The following is an 18145-nucleotide window of genomic DNA, read 5'->3' as shown; positions in this document are numbered from 1 at the left end:
TACAATACAACAAGCAGAAAAAGGTAGAAACAGAGTCATGACAAGAGTTTTGCACAAAGCATACAAAGTATAAAAAACTTTTAAAGGATGTTTCACATTGACACTATAAAATTACTTTATATATTTTAATGCTCAAAATACACTGAAAGAAAGTAGTATGAATTCGTGGAAAATAATAAATGAATAATGGACTACCAATAGACAAGGACATCCTAAGTCTGCAGGCATTTAAAAAATTATTAATGACAGCATTCAGGTCAAAAATGCATAATCAATCTACCTGAATGTTCTTTTAAGTCTTTGTTAGAAAAACTAATCAATGAAAAAATAAATCATGCATAAATAGAAAGTGCATAAAAAACTTAAATATTAATATTGTGGAAGATTAATCTCTTTTCTAAAGGTTTAGTGCTAAATGACTACCCACTAAACACCCAGATGATAAACTAGTACCATGTTAAGCATCTTAAAATCCATTCTGTTCTATATTTGGCAATATCTGACCATTGTAATATATATACATTACTATTTACTCTTATCATATCTCTCACTAAAAGATTAACACATACACTTGCCTAAAAACTAAATACCAACAAGAAACTACTATAGATAGTTTTTTGGATTTGTAAGATTAAACTTTTTGATCAAAATGTAAAGTAGTATGTTTTGGCCATACTTGATAATGAAAACCAGAATGATGGTAGTAGCATCATGTTATGGGAATGCTTTTTAGAAGAAGGGTCTCTGGTAATCATGTCTAGAATCATGGGATGCACATCAGGGTGAGGATCAACACTGCAGAAGGTTATAAATATGAAAGTAGATGTCTTTAAATGGCCTAGTTAGAAAATTTTGATTAGATTAGTGTGAGGAGTCTGTTTGTTACTGTTCATCAACTAGTTCACGCAGCTATGGAAATTTTTCAGAAAAAAATAGGAACTACTCAGCCATTTTAATATGCAAAACCTATAAATAGAAAACATTGACGCGGGTGGTGAATCGGAAGTGGATTACACACCGTGAAATGCATGCTTTAAACAAGAAACTGTTACATTATACACACCTGATAAGGACATTAAATTGTTGTTTATAACATAAAGCCAGGTACACCGCCTTGGAAACAGCTGTTGGAAGCAAGGGAAAGAAAAAATATTAATGGAAACATGATAAGTCAGGATATATATGACAATTTTGATTTCTATAATTTAAAGTCCACCATGATTTATAATTATGTGTGGTGGGAAAAAACACATTTAAGAATGAAGAGAGTCAACCTGAAGAGAGCTAAAAGAGCAAGCTATGCATTTAATAATGAGACACACTAATAAGGCATTGCTTCATGTTGTTCGAATGCTGTGATGATCTATAGCTGCAGGACAAAATGATTAATCCCCATGATGAAAAAAATGCAGGTTTCTTCTCTAACTGCAAATATAATTTGTTTTATACTTTGTAAGCTGGTGTTGCATGTTTCCCACAGTCAACAGGTTTTTAATTACAAAGTCTCTTTATTAACATGAAACTGTGGGACAGACTGACATAACCCATTTTCCTATGCTCTGGTACAAAATTCCTTTACTTAAAAAGTAGCTGCATGACACTCTTCATTTCAGAATGTAGCCACTGTGCCTTACCTGATAAAATGATCAATCAAAGCTCAAGGGACACCCTAGAGAAATCTTCTTGTGTTAGTAGATCAAACAGCGAGCCTTAATTCTATGACTGGCAACCTTGATGAACACAACTTTGTACCAATTATCAACCAAGAGGATGATCTTATTTGCACTTAAGAAACCAGTGGCAAAATGTCTAATCCTTCTGTTAAAAATCACTGCACACCCCAAATCTGAGCTCATTTTTGATGCTCACTGCTCAGCCTGTATCTATCTTCTGCTCACTACAGGAGGTATACTGGGCCAAGTGTGTGACTGCAAGAAAGGTTGGAGTGACAACTGAGGGCTAAACTATAAGAATGGAAGACTAGTCTGTATTGGAGGTAGATGACAGTGCCATTACTCCAAACCAAGAGAGAGACGGTATGTAAAAGTCATGCATTCATCTTGCAAATGATGGGAGCTGACTAATTACCAGCTGCCCAGCAGGCTTAACTTTGTATGTAAAAACCTCATTGAGAAAACTGCAGCACTGCCTACAACCAGAAGGTGGGACCAAGGTGAATTAGAAAAATGAGAAGAACGCCTGAACAAAGGAAAAAAGTGCACTGACGACCCTTCCACGTGTGCGGAGACAGTCACCAAGGAAAGGAACAAAGCATTGCCTACACCAAACCTTAATTATATCTACTTTAATTCTGAGAACTAATAATTATAACTTAATAGGATAAAGCTAGCAAATGTATTATGGTACTGGAATCATTGTAAGTGAAAAATATTCATTTTTCTGAAGGAAGTCTTCAACTGTTAGTATTTTTCTTCCTAAATCCACTAGGAAAGTTCACAATACTATAAACAAATTCAAAGCACGCACTTTGATATTACTTAACCTTGAAAAGTGAATTGTATTATAGTCTTTTGCACTTCATATTTTTCTTTTTGATATTTTTCTTGCCTGTAATACTCCACATTCTGAATGAAAACTGCACATGAAAGCAGCACAGAAAAATGTATTGTAGCTCTTCCATTATCACACTTTTAACTATTATTATACATTAGCTTTATCCACTGCAAATTTTAACTTGTACTGCTAAAATAATTCAGCCTTTCAAAACACTAAATATTACATTTTCTTGTCTTTTTTTATATATACAGTACAATCCTTCTTAACTGGCCTCGCATTAACAGGCCTGTTAAAATAAAATAAAATAAAAAAAATGTTTTTTTAATCCTGAGTTCTTCTTTATATTATATGTATGCACTTCTTCTTTCCTGGAAGGTGAGAGGTATTTTAAAACCAGCAAACAACAAAAAAAAAAGTGTTCAAATTAAATAAAATGCAGTGTATCAAAAGATTTCTTTAAATAAATAATTCATTAAATGAGTGAATTAGTGGAGGTTCAAATCCATTAGTAAAAAAACAAGTCCTTTAAAAATAATGCAAATGAGGTTAAAACAATGGCTGGAAGCAGTCTCTTAAAATCCAAAGCACGGTGCCGCCTTCTTTCTACCTCTGCTTCTCCCATCGGGCTTCGCAACAGGGGAGTTTCCCTACCTGCAGGTGCAGCTGCCTTCCACACTGGTCCAGTAGCCCTCTGATCCCTGGCTACATCGGGCTCTATCCGGACCGAAACTTGGGTTCTTTCCCCAGTGGCCAGGGTACTTACGCTGGGGCTAAACCAGCCCAAAGCCTCCACAACTGCCGCTGCCTTTCCACGGCCAGTCGTCTTCAATACCGGTCACTCTAGCTCCATGATCGCTCAGCTAGAGTGACCTCTTTCTTCAGCCCCACCGAGTGTCGACCAAACACTCCTCTGCAGGGGTTCACCTCCCAGCTGCCTGCCTTTGCTCCATCGAATCTGCTCTCTTTCGCTCACTCTCCTGCACCGGCTTTCCTCTACCTGCTTCCTTCTCCATTAACCTCCCGTTCTTTCCTTTTCTCCTCCAGCTGCCTTGCGCTTCTATTTATCACGGGGACGTGGATCAGATGTGGCAATTACCAGTTCCCAGGAACAATTACGGATGCAGACAACTCCTCACCTGTGCACTTAAGCTAGGATCGCCCGCATCACAAATTCCCCAGGAACCGATCAGCCACACATACCACGGGCCCTCACTAAGCTGTGAGTGTGGCGATTATTTATTTAAAAAGTGGCCTTTTTGACTTGAGCAGTGATCCCGCTACACCACACTGTCCAGTCGTTGTGCGAGAAAAAAACCTGTGTCCAAAATCGTGGATGAAGCCTTGTGGATATGGTTTCTTCAGGAACGTCGAAGAGGTACAGTACATACTTTAGAAATATTTTTCTACATGAAAATAAGTATGCATCGTATTAACCGGCCATGGGTCCAGTCCCGAGGTGGCCGGTTAAGAGGGATTGTACTGTATATCAATTTGCTACACACCTGACATGTTTGAGTACCTGGGTAAGCAGTGGTGGGTTTTAGCCTGGGTTGAGTTGCTAGTGTGAAAGATGCTTGGGCACTGCTTTCTTCTATAAATAATCAAAACTTGAGTTAGTCCATTTTCCTTCTTACCTGCTCCATTGTGGCCTCATGTAACTCATTCAGGTTCAATGTGTAAATTCCCTCTTCTGTTCCAAAGATCAGGTACTGATCTAAATACACAAAATTATAGGTACATTTCTTGTTAGTAATGAAAATCACACAATAAATAGATAGATAGATAGATAGATAGATAGATAGATAGATAGATAGATAGATAGATAGATAGATAGATAGATAGATAGATAGATAGATAGATAGATAGATAGATAGATAGATAGATAGATAGATAGATAGATAGATAGATAGATAGATAGATATTATTCCTTACTGAAAATATGTTGAAGGCAAATTATTGCCGAATCCTCTGTAAACTGAAATGAAGTTGTTTCAAGAGAGTAAATAAACTGTCTAAAATTAAATAAAAAATAAAACAACACAGGCATAATGCTTTTCTGTGATGGAATAAAAAGTGTGATGGGTAAGAAGACTGTTTTCCAGTACACTAAATCATAGATTCTTTGGAAGCCTACTATATGTTTTGACTGCAGTAGACCTACCATAGACCAATGTCCATCCATCCATCCATTTTCTAACCCGCTGAATCCGAACACAGGGTCACGGGGGTCTGCTGGAGCCAATCCCAGCCAACACAGGGCACAAGGCAGGAACCAATCCTGGGCAGGGTGCCAACCCACTGCAGGACACACACAAACACACCCACACACCAAGCACACACTAGGGCCAATTTAGAATTGCCAATCCACCTAACCTGCATGTCTTTGGATTGTGGGAGGAAACCGGAGCACCCGGAGGAAACCCACGCAGACACGAGGAGAACATGCAAACTCCACGCATAGAACAATGTTTACAATGCAATTTGTTTTCAATGTTTGATTCTTTCTTACATGCATTTTTCTTACAGTATCTGCATTTTATTCTTTAATCAAAAAGCATTTCAGAAAATTAAAAAGCAAAATCAATATTTCACCTTAAAAACATTCATTCTTAAGTTGGAATAAAAACTGTACAGCAATTTCTTAGCTCTGTCAGGACTTTAAAAACTACTAGTCAGAAAATATTAGTGTTAACTTGGTACTCTAATTTTATTTTGAAACTAGAGATGAGAGTGGGAAAATAAACTTAGCACCTAGTAATATTTGCAAGCCACTGTACTGAGCAACAATAAAAGCCTCAGACACACAAGCACTTACTGTTTCCAGAAGTACATATCAACTAACTGTAATACTCAGTTATTACTATTATCTTTTTTAATTTGTTAAAGATGTAGCCTGGTGAGTGCGGAGATTATGTTATTGATACCATAAAGGGTTTCTTTAACATGAGATTGTAAGGGTCTACATTTAGAGTTTGATTTCCTTTTTGGACAAAAAGATAATTTTGTACATACAGTATATTCTGTAGCTCTCTTTTGTCTAAAAAATTCTTAAACATTTGCAGGATTATAATATAAAGAGAAGAATGACCAGCATATTATATACTGCCTTGTCAGTCCATGTCAAAAGTCCAGAGTTTCTCAACTTGGGTTCATTTTTCAAAATCAGTATTTAGAAGAAGAAAAACAAAGATGTAAGAATTCCTGCTGTTCAATCTGGCTGCCCAAATTTGATTTCTGGTAGGAGAGACAGGTACATTGTTTCGCCTTTGCTCTGCATAATACCTTATACTCATTTTCAGCAGGTGGTATTGTGTACAGCCTAATGTTCTGGATTTAAAACCCCAGGGTTGCTGGCTCAGAATCACTTAACCTGTCTGTTTGATAAAAGCATGTGCTAAGGAAATAATTACAAATTTAACTGTAAAAAAAATATAAGTAAACAGTTGTAACAAATCCTCAACTTGTAAACTGCCTTGGATAAAGGCATCAATCAAATGTACAAAAGAAATAAAAGCAATTACAATAATAATGTAAACAAATTAGTTTTTTTATATTTCCACCACTGGAAATAAATTTGAATCTGATCCAGTAATGAAAAATGTTTAGTATTAATGAAATGAACAACATTTTACACTTTACGTCATTGTAATAATACAAGGTGCCTCACAGATCTCCCTTCGTCTCTTTGTGTTTCTCTACCACATCTCCAAAGATGTGCTTGTTAGATTGATTTCCAATTCCAAATTGGACCTTTGTGACTATAGGTGTGTGCTTAACTGAGCACTGTGATGGATTGATGCCCTGTCCAGGGTTGTTATCTGATTTACCACCAGCACAGTCAGGATAGACTCTGGCCCCTCAACAGTATTAAGTGGGTTAGAAAATGGTATAATACGTTATATTCATCAATACTTAGACAGTGAGTGCATTTTGCATTTAATAGTTTATGAAAAGTAACTTGTTGTTTCAAAGTGTTACACTGTTTTACTAATCAGTAAATTAAAAACAAATTGGCATTTTAAGACCTTCCATTAATAAACAAACCACTCCCCAGCTGTTTCACTTTTTTTTCCTTTGGAAGACAGGTGTTATGGTGCTACAAGTAATCATATCATTGCCTTTTTTTAATAACAGAGTATTTAGAAAGGTAGTACTGGCTAAGATTTTCATAGAAAAGAAAGTGTTTGTTTTAACCCTCTGGTGTCAGACGTTTTCTGAAATCACTCTCTCTACATGTGATTACATCAATTCATCCCCCACAAAAATGAAATTATTAGTGCACGTTACATGGGGTTATGATGGTTAAGTTCTTAAAATATCACCTGAACTATAACACTTTTTATTTTTAATATACTGTACAAAAGCTGTCAACCTTGAACATTACCATATTTGTTTTAGCTTTTAGTAAAGTGTCATGTAACTAATGTACATTTGCCATTTTTTATTACCTCCACAAAATTTTCCTTTGATAATTTTGTCACAATTTATGGCTGTGAGAGTGTAGCTCCTACTTTTTCACCTATCGTTTTCCAAACTACCAGAATGCTAATCTGTATGATTTTACTACTTAATGTTTTCAAGTTATAGGTTGGAAAAACAAGATCCTGTATAATGTTTCTCTTTCTGAAATAGTACTGGAGTGCTGTACCATGTTAGTCATTATGGATATAGTGAGATTATTTGCTAACTAGAAAGATTACAATATGCAAGTTTTCAGGGCAACTCAGGTCCCTTCTTCAGGCCTCGAAAGCTTGCATATTGTAATCTTTCTAATTAGCCAATAAAAAGTGTCATTTTGCTTAACTTCTCTTTCTGAAATAGTAAAACCTTTCTTAGAATGAAAGTGTAAGTAAATATGTTGTACTTGCCAGGAGTATATTTTTATATGCATATATACTTATTTCAGGAGAATGTTTTTTAAAAGAAATTTTTGAAGAACTAAACTTAAGAATTTAAAAACAGCTTTCAGTGTCCATTATGTACTGAGTACTGCTGAGTAGTGATTTAAAAATGTATGCTCATGTACACTCAAAGATAAACAGAGTTTTTACTCCTTAATAATACTACATTTGTGCACTGCCTCTAAATGTTTATTATCTATCCTGGAGTGGATAATCTTCAATTTGTGAAAGTGAAGGCTGCTTATATTACATTTTAATTAATTATTTTGCTCAAATGAGACAGCATGAACTGAATTTACAGGACTTTAATTATAGGCATTGCAAACATCGTTTCTTGTACATTCTTTGTGTATTGCATCAGTAATTTTAATGCATCTATTTCAGTTGCTTTATAACAGAAGCTGTTTTAAATAGTTTATAGCCTTGTAATGGAAAAATACCATGGACACAGCAGGGCTACAATCTGTTTAAATTAGTTTATAACCTGGGAAAGGAAAGAAGTATAAGGTGCATAAAAAGGTAAAAGGCTTTGAGTAAGGTCATTTTTCACAAGGATAAGCTAGCCAATCAAGTGTGTATAATGTCACATGTCCTGAAACCCCACATGTCCATTTTAACATAAATATGGCTCATTTGAGGTACAATAGAGGTAAACAACAGAAGGATAATAAGATGAAGCAATGTTACAGATTGAGTCATGTGTGACCATTTCATCCAAACATCGGAGAACATCCACCCATTGATATTTCTGATTTTCAGTAAGTTTTCTAGGACTGTCTTGCAAATATATATCTGGTCCACAAGGCTTATTCTCACCTGGACAAAACTGGAAGCACTGTGAGAATTATGTTTTTTGATTTCTCCAGTGCTTTGATACCAGCCAGCTTTCTTTGTATTTCTGGGGGGTGAACCTGTGGTGCCCTGGATAATGGACTATCTGTCAGGCCGACCACAGTTTGTGAGACACAAGGAATGTGTTTCTGATATGGATGTGAGCAATACTTGAGCACCACAAGGAACAGTCCTGACTCCTTATCTCTTCACTCTGCACACCTCCGACTACAAATACAACAACAGGTCATGTTACTTGTAGATATTCAGCTGAGGATATGGGTTATGGGACTTATGGGTTGTATTGATAAAGGGGATGAGACAGAGGAGAAGAGTCAGGTGGAGAAGTTTGTTTCTTGCTGCAAAGAGAATTGTCTGCATGTTAACATCAGCAAAACCAAGGAACTGGTTATTGACTTTGTTGCACCAAAGATCTTATAACACAGAGTGATTATATAAAAATGGCAGAGTAGACACTTTTTTCCTTAGGAGACTGTGTTTCTTTAATCTGGGAAGTGAATACCCTTCACATCTCCTATAACTCTGGGCAGGTAACATCACTTCAAGAGTGGCCCACTGAATCAATATGCTAATTATAAGGGCAAGCTCAGTTATAGTGTATCCTATATCTGGATCCCCTGGAGCTAGTAGTGATGGAAAGAATTCAAACAAAACAGAGAGCCATTATGGACAATGCTACACATCCTCTCTCTGACACACTAACACTAAGGACTTTCCGCCAATAAATTATTCAGGAGCAGCGTGTCAGGAAACGCTACAAGGGCTCCTTTATACCAACAGCAATATGTCTGCATAATGCATCAATGTGACTGTGACAGCCAAGTCAACATTATTCTTTCTTTGTAATTTTCTTGCTTTATAGTCATTCTGGTGTGTTTTCAGAGCAAAGTATGTGTGTATATTTATTTATTTATCTACTTATTTATGTATTTATTAATTAAAGAGCTTCTGTAAAAAGCTAAAATTCCCCCTAGGTACAAATACATTTTATCTTATCTAGACTTTGCTATCGCTATGCGTAAATGTCTATTTGTGCATGTACATTCAAAGTTGGGAATAGATTAACCTAGTAAATGTACCTGGTACATCTCACAAATGCCATGATAATAAACTATCTACTAGCTGAGGAATGACAATTAGTGTGTCTAACAAATGTCTATTATCTACACTGTACAAGAATATGGGTGGTGTGTCTGCATGAACTTTCCCTTATAAAGCACATCAAGACCATGATTTCTCTAAGAGAGCTATTTAAAATAAATATGAATACATTTTGGTTATCATTAAATAGTGGAATGTTTCCAATGGTGGTTTCTCCCGTAGCACTGGTATTTGTTCAAAATCAGAATTATTTTTGAAAGTTTACCTTTAGTATCAGGGTGAATCCATGATGTTGCACAGTTAATTTTCAGAGGACAGCCATCAAACACTTTTGAAAAACAAGCACCCATCTAAAACAAAAATCTTCCAATTAGTGTAACCCCATTACAAGTATGTTTACTTTAATGTAAACTTAAGACAGTTTGTAGAATTTAAGTACAGTACTGCAAAAAATTATTACTCACTTTCAAAGACATTTTAAGGCATACTTACAAGAACTTTAGGTGTTGGTGGAAGACCATTGACAGATGGCTTCTATGGTGGAAAATAAAAACTGTTTTAACATTCCAAACGTCTCCTTCATAAATAAATATAGCATTGAAGTATAACACACCACTAGCATACAGTATATGTCAAAATAAACAGAAACTTACTGGATAGTCTCTTTTCTCTTTTTTCTGTGGACTCAATGAGGGCTGCACAGAACATTCACCATTTACATTCATGTCACTATCCTCATTACCTGGAAAAGAAAATTCCCTTAATATTTAAAAATGCAATAATATCTCATATCTTGCCATTTTATTTTATTTTTATTATTTTTTTACTGCCATTTTAAAACTGATCATTTTTCATGTTATTGATAATTCCTCTGTCTCCCCTTCCCCACAGGTTAAGAGTCTCGGTGTCATCCTTGACAGTACTTTATCCTTTCAGTCCCACATCAATAACATCTCCCGGTCTGCATATTTCCACTTGCGTAACATTAATTGTATTCACCCCTCCCTCACTTCCCACACCACTGCTATCCTTGTTTATAGCCTTATCACTTCTCGTCTGGATTATTGCAATTCCCTTTTCTTTGGTCTTTCTCGCAAATCTCTTTATAAGCTTAAACTGGTCCAGAATTCAGCGGCCCGTATCATTACTAGAACCCCCTCTATTCACCATATCACTCCCATTTTGCGGCAGCTTCACTGGTTTCCAGTTCAGTTTAAAATTCAATCAAAAATTCTCCTACTAACTTTTAAGGCTATCCACAACCTTGCACCTCCATATCTGTCTGACCTCCTCCATGTTGCCATTCCCTCCCGTACCCTGAGATCCTCTTCATCCATCCACTTGACTGTCCCCTTCGTCCGTCTTATCACTATGGGGAGCAAGGTATTTAGTTGCTCTGCTCCCCAGCTCTGGAACTCACTACCATCTGAGCTTAGAAATATTAAATCATTTTCACTTCTCAAATCTAAACTTAAAACTCATTTGTTTAAGACTGCTTTTTCTCTTTGATTACAATTGCTCTGTCTGACTTTAATTTTTGTATTTTACTTTTGTTTATAATCTGTATTTTATCTATTGTTCTGTGTCCTTGAGTGTTTAGAAAAGCGCCTACAAATAAATAAAATGTATTATTAGTATTATTATTATTTATGTATTAATCTAAACACAAAATAAATAAATAAATACATAAATAAATAAATAAATAAAGTTACTTTAAAGATTTCTGGAAGATTAATGTATAAACCAGCTCACTTTATGGTTTTAGCTGCACATTACAATTCCATTTTAAATGAACTGGAACTCAAGGAAACACTGCAGTTAGTTTTTCTATGTGAATTTTTAGCAGTATGGCATCTGGAAAAGAGGCATGATGGAGTAAACAGATGGCGGATGAGGTTTCATGTTGATCCTATACCACCACCATCGTAACTACAAATATAAGTTGGCATAAGAAAATATAGTTTTATCAAAATAATTGCTTACTGCTTAAAATCACCTCGAGCTGTTTGTGTTTTAACACTTTTTTTGCTTATACTGTAGAACATGAATTGATAGCAGATTATTAATTTACTAAGCAATATGCATGTCATCTTGAAAAATGCAGAAAATAACTCTGACCTGGCACGTATGATACCTTAATCAAACTGGTATACATATTTACAATATTTCATAAACACCGAACTGAATGAAATTTCTATAGCAAGGCATAATAACTCGGGTATCAGTCACCTGTTTCGAAGGAATGGGACAGCAGACCAGGGCTGCTTACACTTGCAGACAAAATACCTGGAATAGTCTGCTCAACTTGATAGGTGGATATGGGTGTACTCTGCCTCCTCTGTGAAAATGCAGGCCCATTGTCTACAGGTGGTAATCGACGCACTGTTAAACACTTCTCATCCAACATATATTCATCAGAGGTGCTGTAAATGCGAGGCTGAATAAAAAAAAAAAAACACATTAATTTCATTTAACAGCCCACAAACATTGGACTGATCTTTAAATTAGCTTTAATTGCAAAAACAACTAGTCATTCAAAATAAAAAATAAAACATAAAAAAATCAGTAGCGCCTACGTAGTAATAAATTTGAACTGTGTGACAAATAGCATACACACTTGATAAAAAGTTTTCAATATTACATAGTCTTTTTTATTGAGGGCAGCAGTTGTCCACACAACAGCAAATCAACCCATTTCCCTGAATTGAACACTAAATGTTAGACTACCACATAAAACAGAACGAAAATATTGGTTTACTTGGTAATTACATCAATATTTACAATTTTTGAAATTAATTGACTAATTAATAATTAAAAATATCCTCTAATATTTACTTGAACAGTTTTATATTAGTGGTCTTTCTTATGGGGTCCAGTGGATATTAATTCTTTATAGCCAGGAGACAGGTGTCTGACGAAACAACAAAGTTGTGATTACAGTATTACTGTCCATGAGACGTGCCTGAAAACTTGACTTAATTTGTCACACTACAGAGAAAGTGCCCCCAGAAATAATGAAAGTTGCCTTTGCCACTTTCAGCAAATACAAGAAGTGGCAGCAAGCTGAACTGCCGTCTTTATACCACTAATACTTATTTTGTGTACAGCTCACTTCATCTTTTCATTTTCTGACTCTTGGATTCAGAACACACTTCCTCTTAAATATTTTTAATTTGCATTTTTGTTCTCATTTTGTGATTTATTTACTAATAAAAACATAATTGTTTACAGTTTTTGCCTCATTTAGATGATCTTCGATATAAGGGGTTTATATTTAAGTGTTCTATTGCTACTGCTACATGAACTGTGTACGTAAATGCAATATCTGAAGAAAACATACAAACATAGAAGAAATTTACTACTTTAACTTATGCAATTCTTTTGTCATGAATAACTAAAGGGCAAAAACAAACAGTAATAAAAGCATAGGATGTCAATTTCCATTTTTTACCTTTGGAGGAAGGGGAGGGGGATCCGCTCGCTTCATTGTTGACCTATAAAGATTTTTTAAAAGTTAAAATAAATAAATAATCTCTCTTATTTTTTGTTATACTGAGGCAAACTTACAAATTGACATCTTCAAAACCGTCTTCTGTGCGGCCTAGGAGTCCCCTAAAAAGTAAAAAATAAATAGATAAATTTACACAATGCTGAATTCTCTGTGTCTCAAACAGCTTAAATATGAATGAAAAAATACATTGGTTTCAATTCACTTTTAAATTTTTAATATGCTACCTTCAATTTATTGTCAATGTACTATCCTGAATGTGCTTCCCTTTTAGTTTGTTTTGATTTCTATAAACTACAAGAATACTGTTCTGTTACAGTAATTTCATCAGTGACATTGAGAATTTTTAAGTCCTGACTTCCTTAGCTTGTATGGCATTTCTTTAGTCCAGGTATTGTCTTGGTTGCTCTGCTCTACTTCTAAAAATGCTGTCTGTTTTTTATAGTATAGTAAGTATATAAGGATAACTTGGTAGAAAATAATGCTTAATTATAACCTAATTATAGTTGGCAGAAACAAAGTAGTGCAACTTAGTACTGTTTAAACTCTCGCAATCACACTACAATTCTTGACTCAAATAGACTCTTGTTACTTGTGTTACACATACAGTATGTTTATAAGCAAATAATATACTTATAAATGTTATAAATAGCCTGAAGAGCAGTCTATTTCACATACTGTTCGAGGAGGCATGTGTGGCTACTAGATCTGTACATCATATGCACACTGTTTTCATGCAGGTACAGGCAGTGTGAATTTCCTCATACTACTGGATCTATACTGGAGATGTTTTTTATTTTACAACATAATGTGACAGGTCATTGTACGTAGTGACTGCACAGAAGTAGACTGTGTTTTTAGTAAGAAATAAAGATTTTAAGTTTTACTTTAAAAGATAACAACTTTTCAGTTTTACAACACTTTTAAAAAGTGTAAAGTAATTAACCAAGTGAACTGAACCTTTTTTTAATATTTTTGTTGTCTGTAATGTACAACCTCCTGATCAAAGAGTTTTCAAGGAATTAGATTTACAGAGGGATAAAAAAAGTCCATTCATCCATCCATCCCCCAACCCGCTATATCCTAACTACAGGGTCATGGGGGTCTGCTAGAGCCAATCCCAGCCAACACAGGGCACAAGGCAGGAAACGAACCCCGGGCAGGGTACCAGCCCACCAAAGGGAGCATCCACACAAACCCACACAGCAAGCACACACTAGTGACAATTTAGAATCGCCAATGCACTTAACTTGCATGTCTTTGGACTGTGGGAGAAAACCGGAGCACCTGGAGGAAACCCACGCACACACGGGGAGAACATGCAAACTCCATACAGGGAGGACCCGGGAAGTGAACCCGGTTCTCCTAACTACGAGGCAACAGCGCTACCCACTGTGCCACCATGCTGCCCATCTTTGATATCAAATCAAATAAAAATGCTATAACCATCATGTGCCATAAAATGTAGCAATGTATTCTGACATGCATTACAATTTTGTCATCTCTGCACAGCTTCTAAAAAAGCTAGCTTTTTTTATAGTATAGTGAACCACTGACTTGGGGAGAAGGTCATGCTGTAGCATTAGGAATGAGGCGTTGTCTAAACGTGGGCTGGATTAAAGATTTAACTATAATTCATAGATTTTACACATTTCAGTCTTGCCATTTTCTACGCTAGACGTGACCTGGATGCAAACAAAAATCATACATTTATGTAGCTTAATATACTCGACAGTCATCATTATAACTACCTAACAACCTTAATCTTAGCCACAGCATAACCAGGCGTATCACCATCATGGATGCTCTGGCCTGACAACTGTCACTATTAGCATGTTGACATTTGTGGAATACATTTAACTCGACCCATGTTTAAGTTCACCCCATTCCGTAAGCTGCAGCGGTGGGTACTGAAAAATGGAGGCATCATGATGCAATGTAACACATTACTTTAACCGAATTACAGTTCCATAAACTAGTGCAAAGTGGTACTGTTTAAATCTCTCCTAATTCGACACATCTCTTTAATTCTCCTGCAATAATGGAGTAGTCCATGTAAAAAGTAAGTTAATCTTTAGATTAATTGTTAGTGAATGTGGATAGTTAATCACTAAATGTAAATGTTTTCTTTTTGATTGCAACATGCCTTTTTGATAGTGTAAAAAGAACAAAGATGGGAGTGACAAAGGAGTTTTTATTGTGTAGGGAGCTCGCTCCACCCAATCAATAAGTGCTCACATCTGCTGGCCACTACACTAGCAATAACTTCATCCTTTATCGACTTCATGTTTGCAGACGTTCAAGTGCTTTATTTTTAATTAAGATTTGTTTTTAATTAAAAATTCTTTCTGTGAACTCAAAGCTCTACTTGCTGGTCCATATGTTTGAAATGTTAGATAGAAACAAGATTAAGTCATTTGCATGTAGTTAAACAAGTAATTTTTCATTTATTAAGATTGAGTAATCTCTAAAGTTAACATTATAGATTAAGTAGCATTATTGCATTGGGTGTTACCCCAAAGAGAGCTGTTAAAATGTTGTGGATTATTTTGAATCCAACAATGTTAAATGCATAAGTAAATATTTTATTCCATTAACTTCTGAGCATGGAATGTTTCCAAAACATGTGATCCAGTAAAGAAGGCGCCGGACAACGTTGCTCACAAAGTCTGACTTGAGAAAAGTTGTATATGATTTAAAAACATTGAGTTATGAGCAGATTGTCTGGGGCTGACTTTCATTCAATGTCTGAAAATCTAAATGAAAAGCTTGTTCCCAGTCTCTTACTACATAGACGAACACTCTTTTGAAAATACTGGTGTAAAGTTTGAAGACATAATATCTATGGTTTATCATAACTTACAAGTAACATTTCTCAAGTAAATAATTAGGAAAGGTCAGGATACTTGACCATTTCCTTTCTAACGCATGTGTAGGAAAGAGATGTTTCAAAGGAAAAATTGATTTGAGTTGTTCAAAGCATCAAAATGAATGTATTTCATATCTTAAATATTATGCAATTTTTGTATTTGTTAAATGTAAATGTGCAACTTTCTTATAATGGTGCAACAGACAGTAACATTTCATCTTAAGTTTCACCTGACCTGGCATCATATTCTAAGTGATACTTTAAAATTGTGTTCTCTAACTTTGAACTTTGACACTCAAATGCATTTTAGGTATTTGTATTTTTTGAAGTTTTTCGGGGAATGACATCAGCTAAGTAAACAAAAATGAGGATGAAACACTAACTGATCATTATAATACATTGGAGTACATTTAGTGGTTTGAGACTGACAATGATTCAGTTAATACAGTATAAAAGAGAGATGTGCATGATGTCTTACAGGCTCTGGCAGTATGAATGGAAGCAAGAAATATTTATTAGCTATTGTATTGTATGTGTTGATGTGACGCAGATCATTAATATTGGTCTATCAGACCATTTTCTGTTACTATTTAACATAGAAATAATGACAGAAAATATTCATGAGAAGCATATTGTTAAAAAACGCTTCTTTGATTCATCAGCAGCTTCAAAATTTACAAACATTTTTAAGCAACCAGTCGATTTGTAGTGCTTACTACAATAGTAAGAATAATGTTAATAGTAAGGTGGAAAATTTTAATATTAAGGTGAGAGCTGCTGCTGACATAGTCGCACCTGAAAAGATAGTTAAAAAAATCTTCTAGTACTGTAATACCGTGGAAGACCCAAAGAGTGTCTGATCTTAAGAGAACATGCCGGAGAGCTGAGCATAAATGGAGAAAAACTAAACTGACTGTCCATTATGAAATATTGAAGGTTAAAATAACAGAATACAACATAGTCCGTCTTGAGAGGTGCTGTTATTTCTCTAGAATTATAAATAACAATGCTAGTAATCCCAGAGTCTTATTCACTACAATTGATCGTGTGCTAAATCCAGGTCACTCAATGGAATGCCTCCAAAATTCTTCCAGTGAAACTTGTGAGGCTTTTGCTGTATTTTTTAATCAAAAAATTAATGATATTAGAAATAATATAGTACAACTCCCCAATATTGAACCACTTAAACCCTGGTACTCTATTTTACACAAATTAAATTCTTTCACCAGGATAGATTTACATAATTTGTATAAAATAATTTCTTAACTGAGACCCTCCACCTGCATCCTCGACCCAATACCAACAAGTTTTTTCAAAGTAGTATCGGGCGTGCTAATTGATAGTATTCTTGGCATAGTAAACTCGTCATTAGATAGGGGGGTCTTCCCAGGCTGTCTTAAGACTGCTGTAGTTAAACCTCTGCTCAAGAAAAATAATCCTGACTCCTCTGCTTTTGAAAATTCTAACCCGCCTTTCTTAAGTAAAATTCTAGAGAAGGCAGTCATTATGCAGCTTAATGACCACCTCAACATGCTATTCTTGATAAGTTTCAGTCAGGTTTCAGAACAAATCACAGTACAGAAACTCCCCTCATTAAAGTAGTAAATGACTTGCGGGTAAAATGCAGACAGAGGCCGTTTATCTGTTCTCATCCTCTTGGATCAGAGTACCGCATTTGATACTATTGATCACAATATTCTTAGACATTGCCTTAGTCAATGGGTGGGCCTCTCTGGCAGTGTCTTAAATTGGTTTGAATCCTACCTGGCAGGTAGAAAATTCTTTATAAACTGTGGTAATTATACTTTAAAGACGCATGCTATTCTATATGGTGTTCCACAAGGCTCTATCCTGGGTCCACTGCTCTTTTTGATTTACATGCTTCCGTTAGGTCAGATTGTCTTGGGGCATAACGTGAGCTACCATAGCTATGCTGAAGACACACAGCTGTATTTATCAGTAGCACCTGAAGACCCCAAACTCTCTTGATTCACTGACACAATGTCTTACTTGTGTTTCTGAATGGATGGGTAGTAATTTTCTCAAACTAAATAAAGAGAAAACAGTGATTGGCAATAATGGATATAATGAGGTTATTAGAAATAAACTTGAAGCATTAGGGTTATAAGTCAAAACGGAGGTAAGGAATTTAGGGGTAACTGCCGACTCTGACCTGAATTTTAAATCACATATTAGTCAGATTACTAGGACAGCATTTTTCCACTTAAGAAAGTTAGACCCCTTATAACATTGCAAGATGCTGAGAAATTAATCCACGCTTTTGTTTTCAATGGACTAGATTACTGTAACGCTTTCCTCTCAGGACTACCCAAAAAAGACATAAATTGATTGCAGCTAGTGCAGAATGCAGCTGCCCATCAAGATTATATACAGTAA

At 35.4% G+C, this 18145-nt stretch overlaps 1 protein-coding gene across 3 annotated transcripts in view; it reads right to left on the bottom strand.

Annotated features, from left to right (window-relative positions):
* Positions 1–18145, bottom strand: part of map4k5 (mitogen-activated protein kinase kinase kinase kinase 5) — a 173643-nt gene that overhangs the window by 21435 nt on the left and 134063 nt on the right. For all 3 annotated transcript variants that reach the window (XM_039742141.1, XM_039742139.1, XM_039742140.1), the window contains 8 exons: positions 12939–12983; positions 12823–12865; positions 11601–11808; positions 10025–10113; positions 9864–9905; positions 9637–9721; positions 4152–4231; positions 1064–1124 (listed from right to left, as the gene is read on the bottom strand). In XM_039742141.1, coding sequence (XP_039598075.1) covers positions 1064–1124; positions 4152–4231; positions 9637–9721; positions 9864–9905; positions 10025–10113; positions 11601–11808; positions 12823–12865; positions 12939–12983 — 653 coding nt within the window. The remainder of the gene's footprint in view (positions 1–1063; positions 1125–4151; positions 4232–9636; positions 9722–9863; positions 9906–10024; positions 10114–11600; positions 11809–12822; positions 12866–12938; positions 12984–18145) is intronic.

This window comes from Polypterus senegalus, chromosome 18 (genome assembly GCF_016835505.1).
Source record: "Polypterus senegalus isolate Bchr_013 chromosome 18, ASM1683550v1, whole genome shotgun sequence".
Classification (NCBI taxonomy): Eukaryota; Metazoa; Chordata; class Cladistia; order Polypteriformes; family Polypteridae; genus Polypterus; species Polypterus senegalus.
The sequence above is the reverse complement of the archived record's forward strand: the minus strand, read 5'-3'. Positions and strand labels throughout refer to the sequence as shown.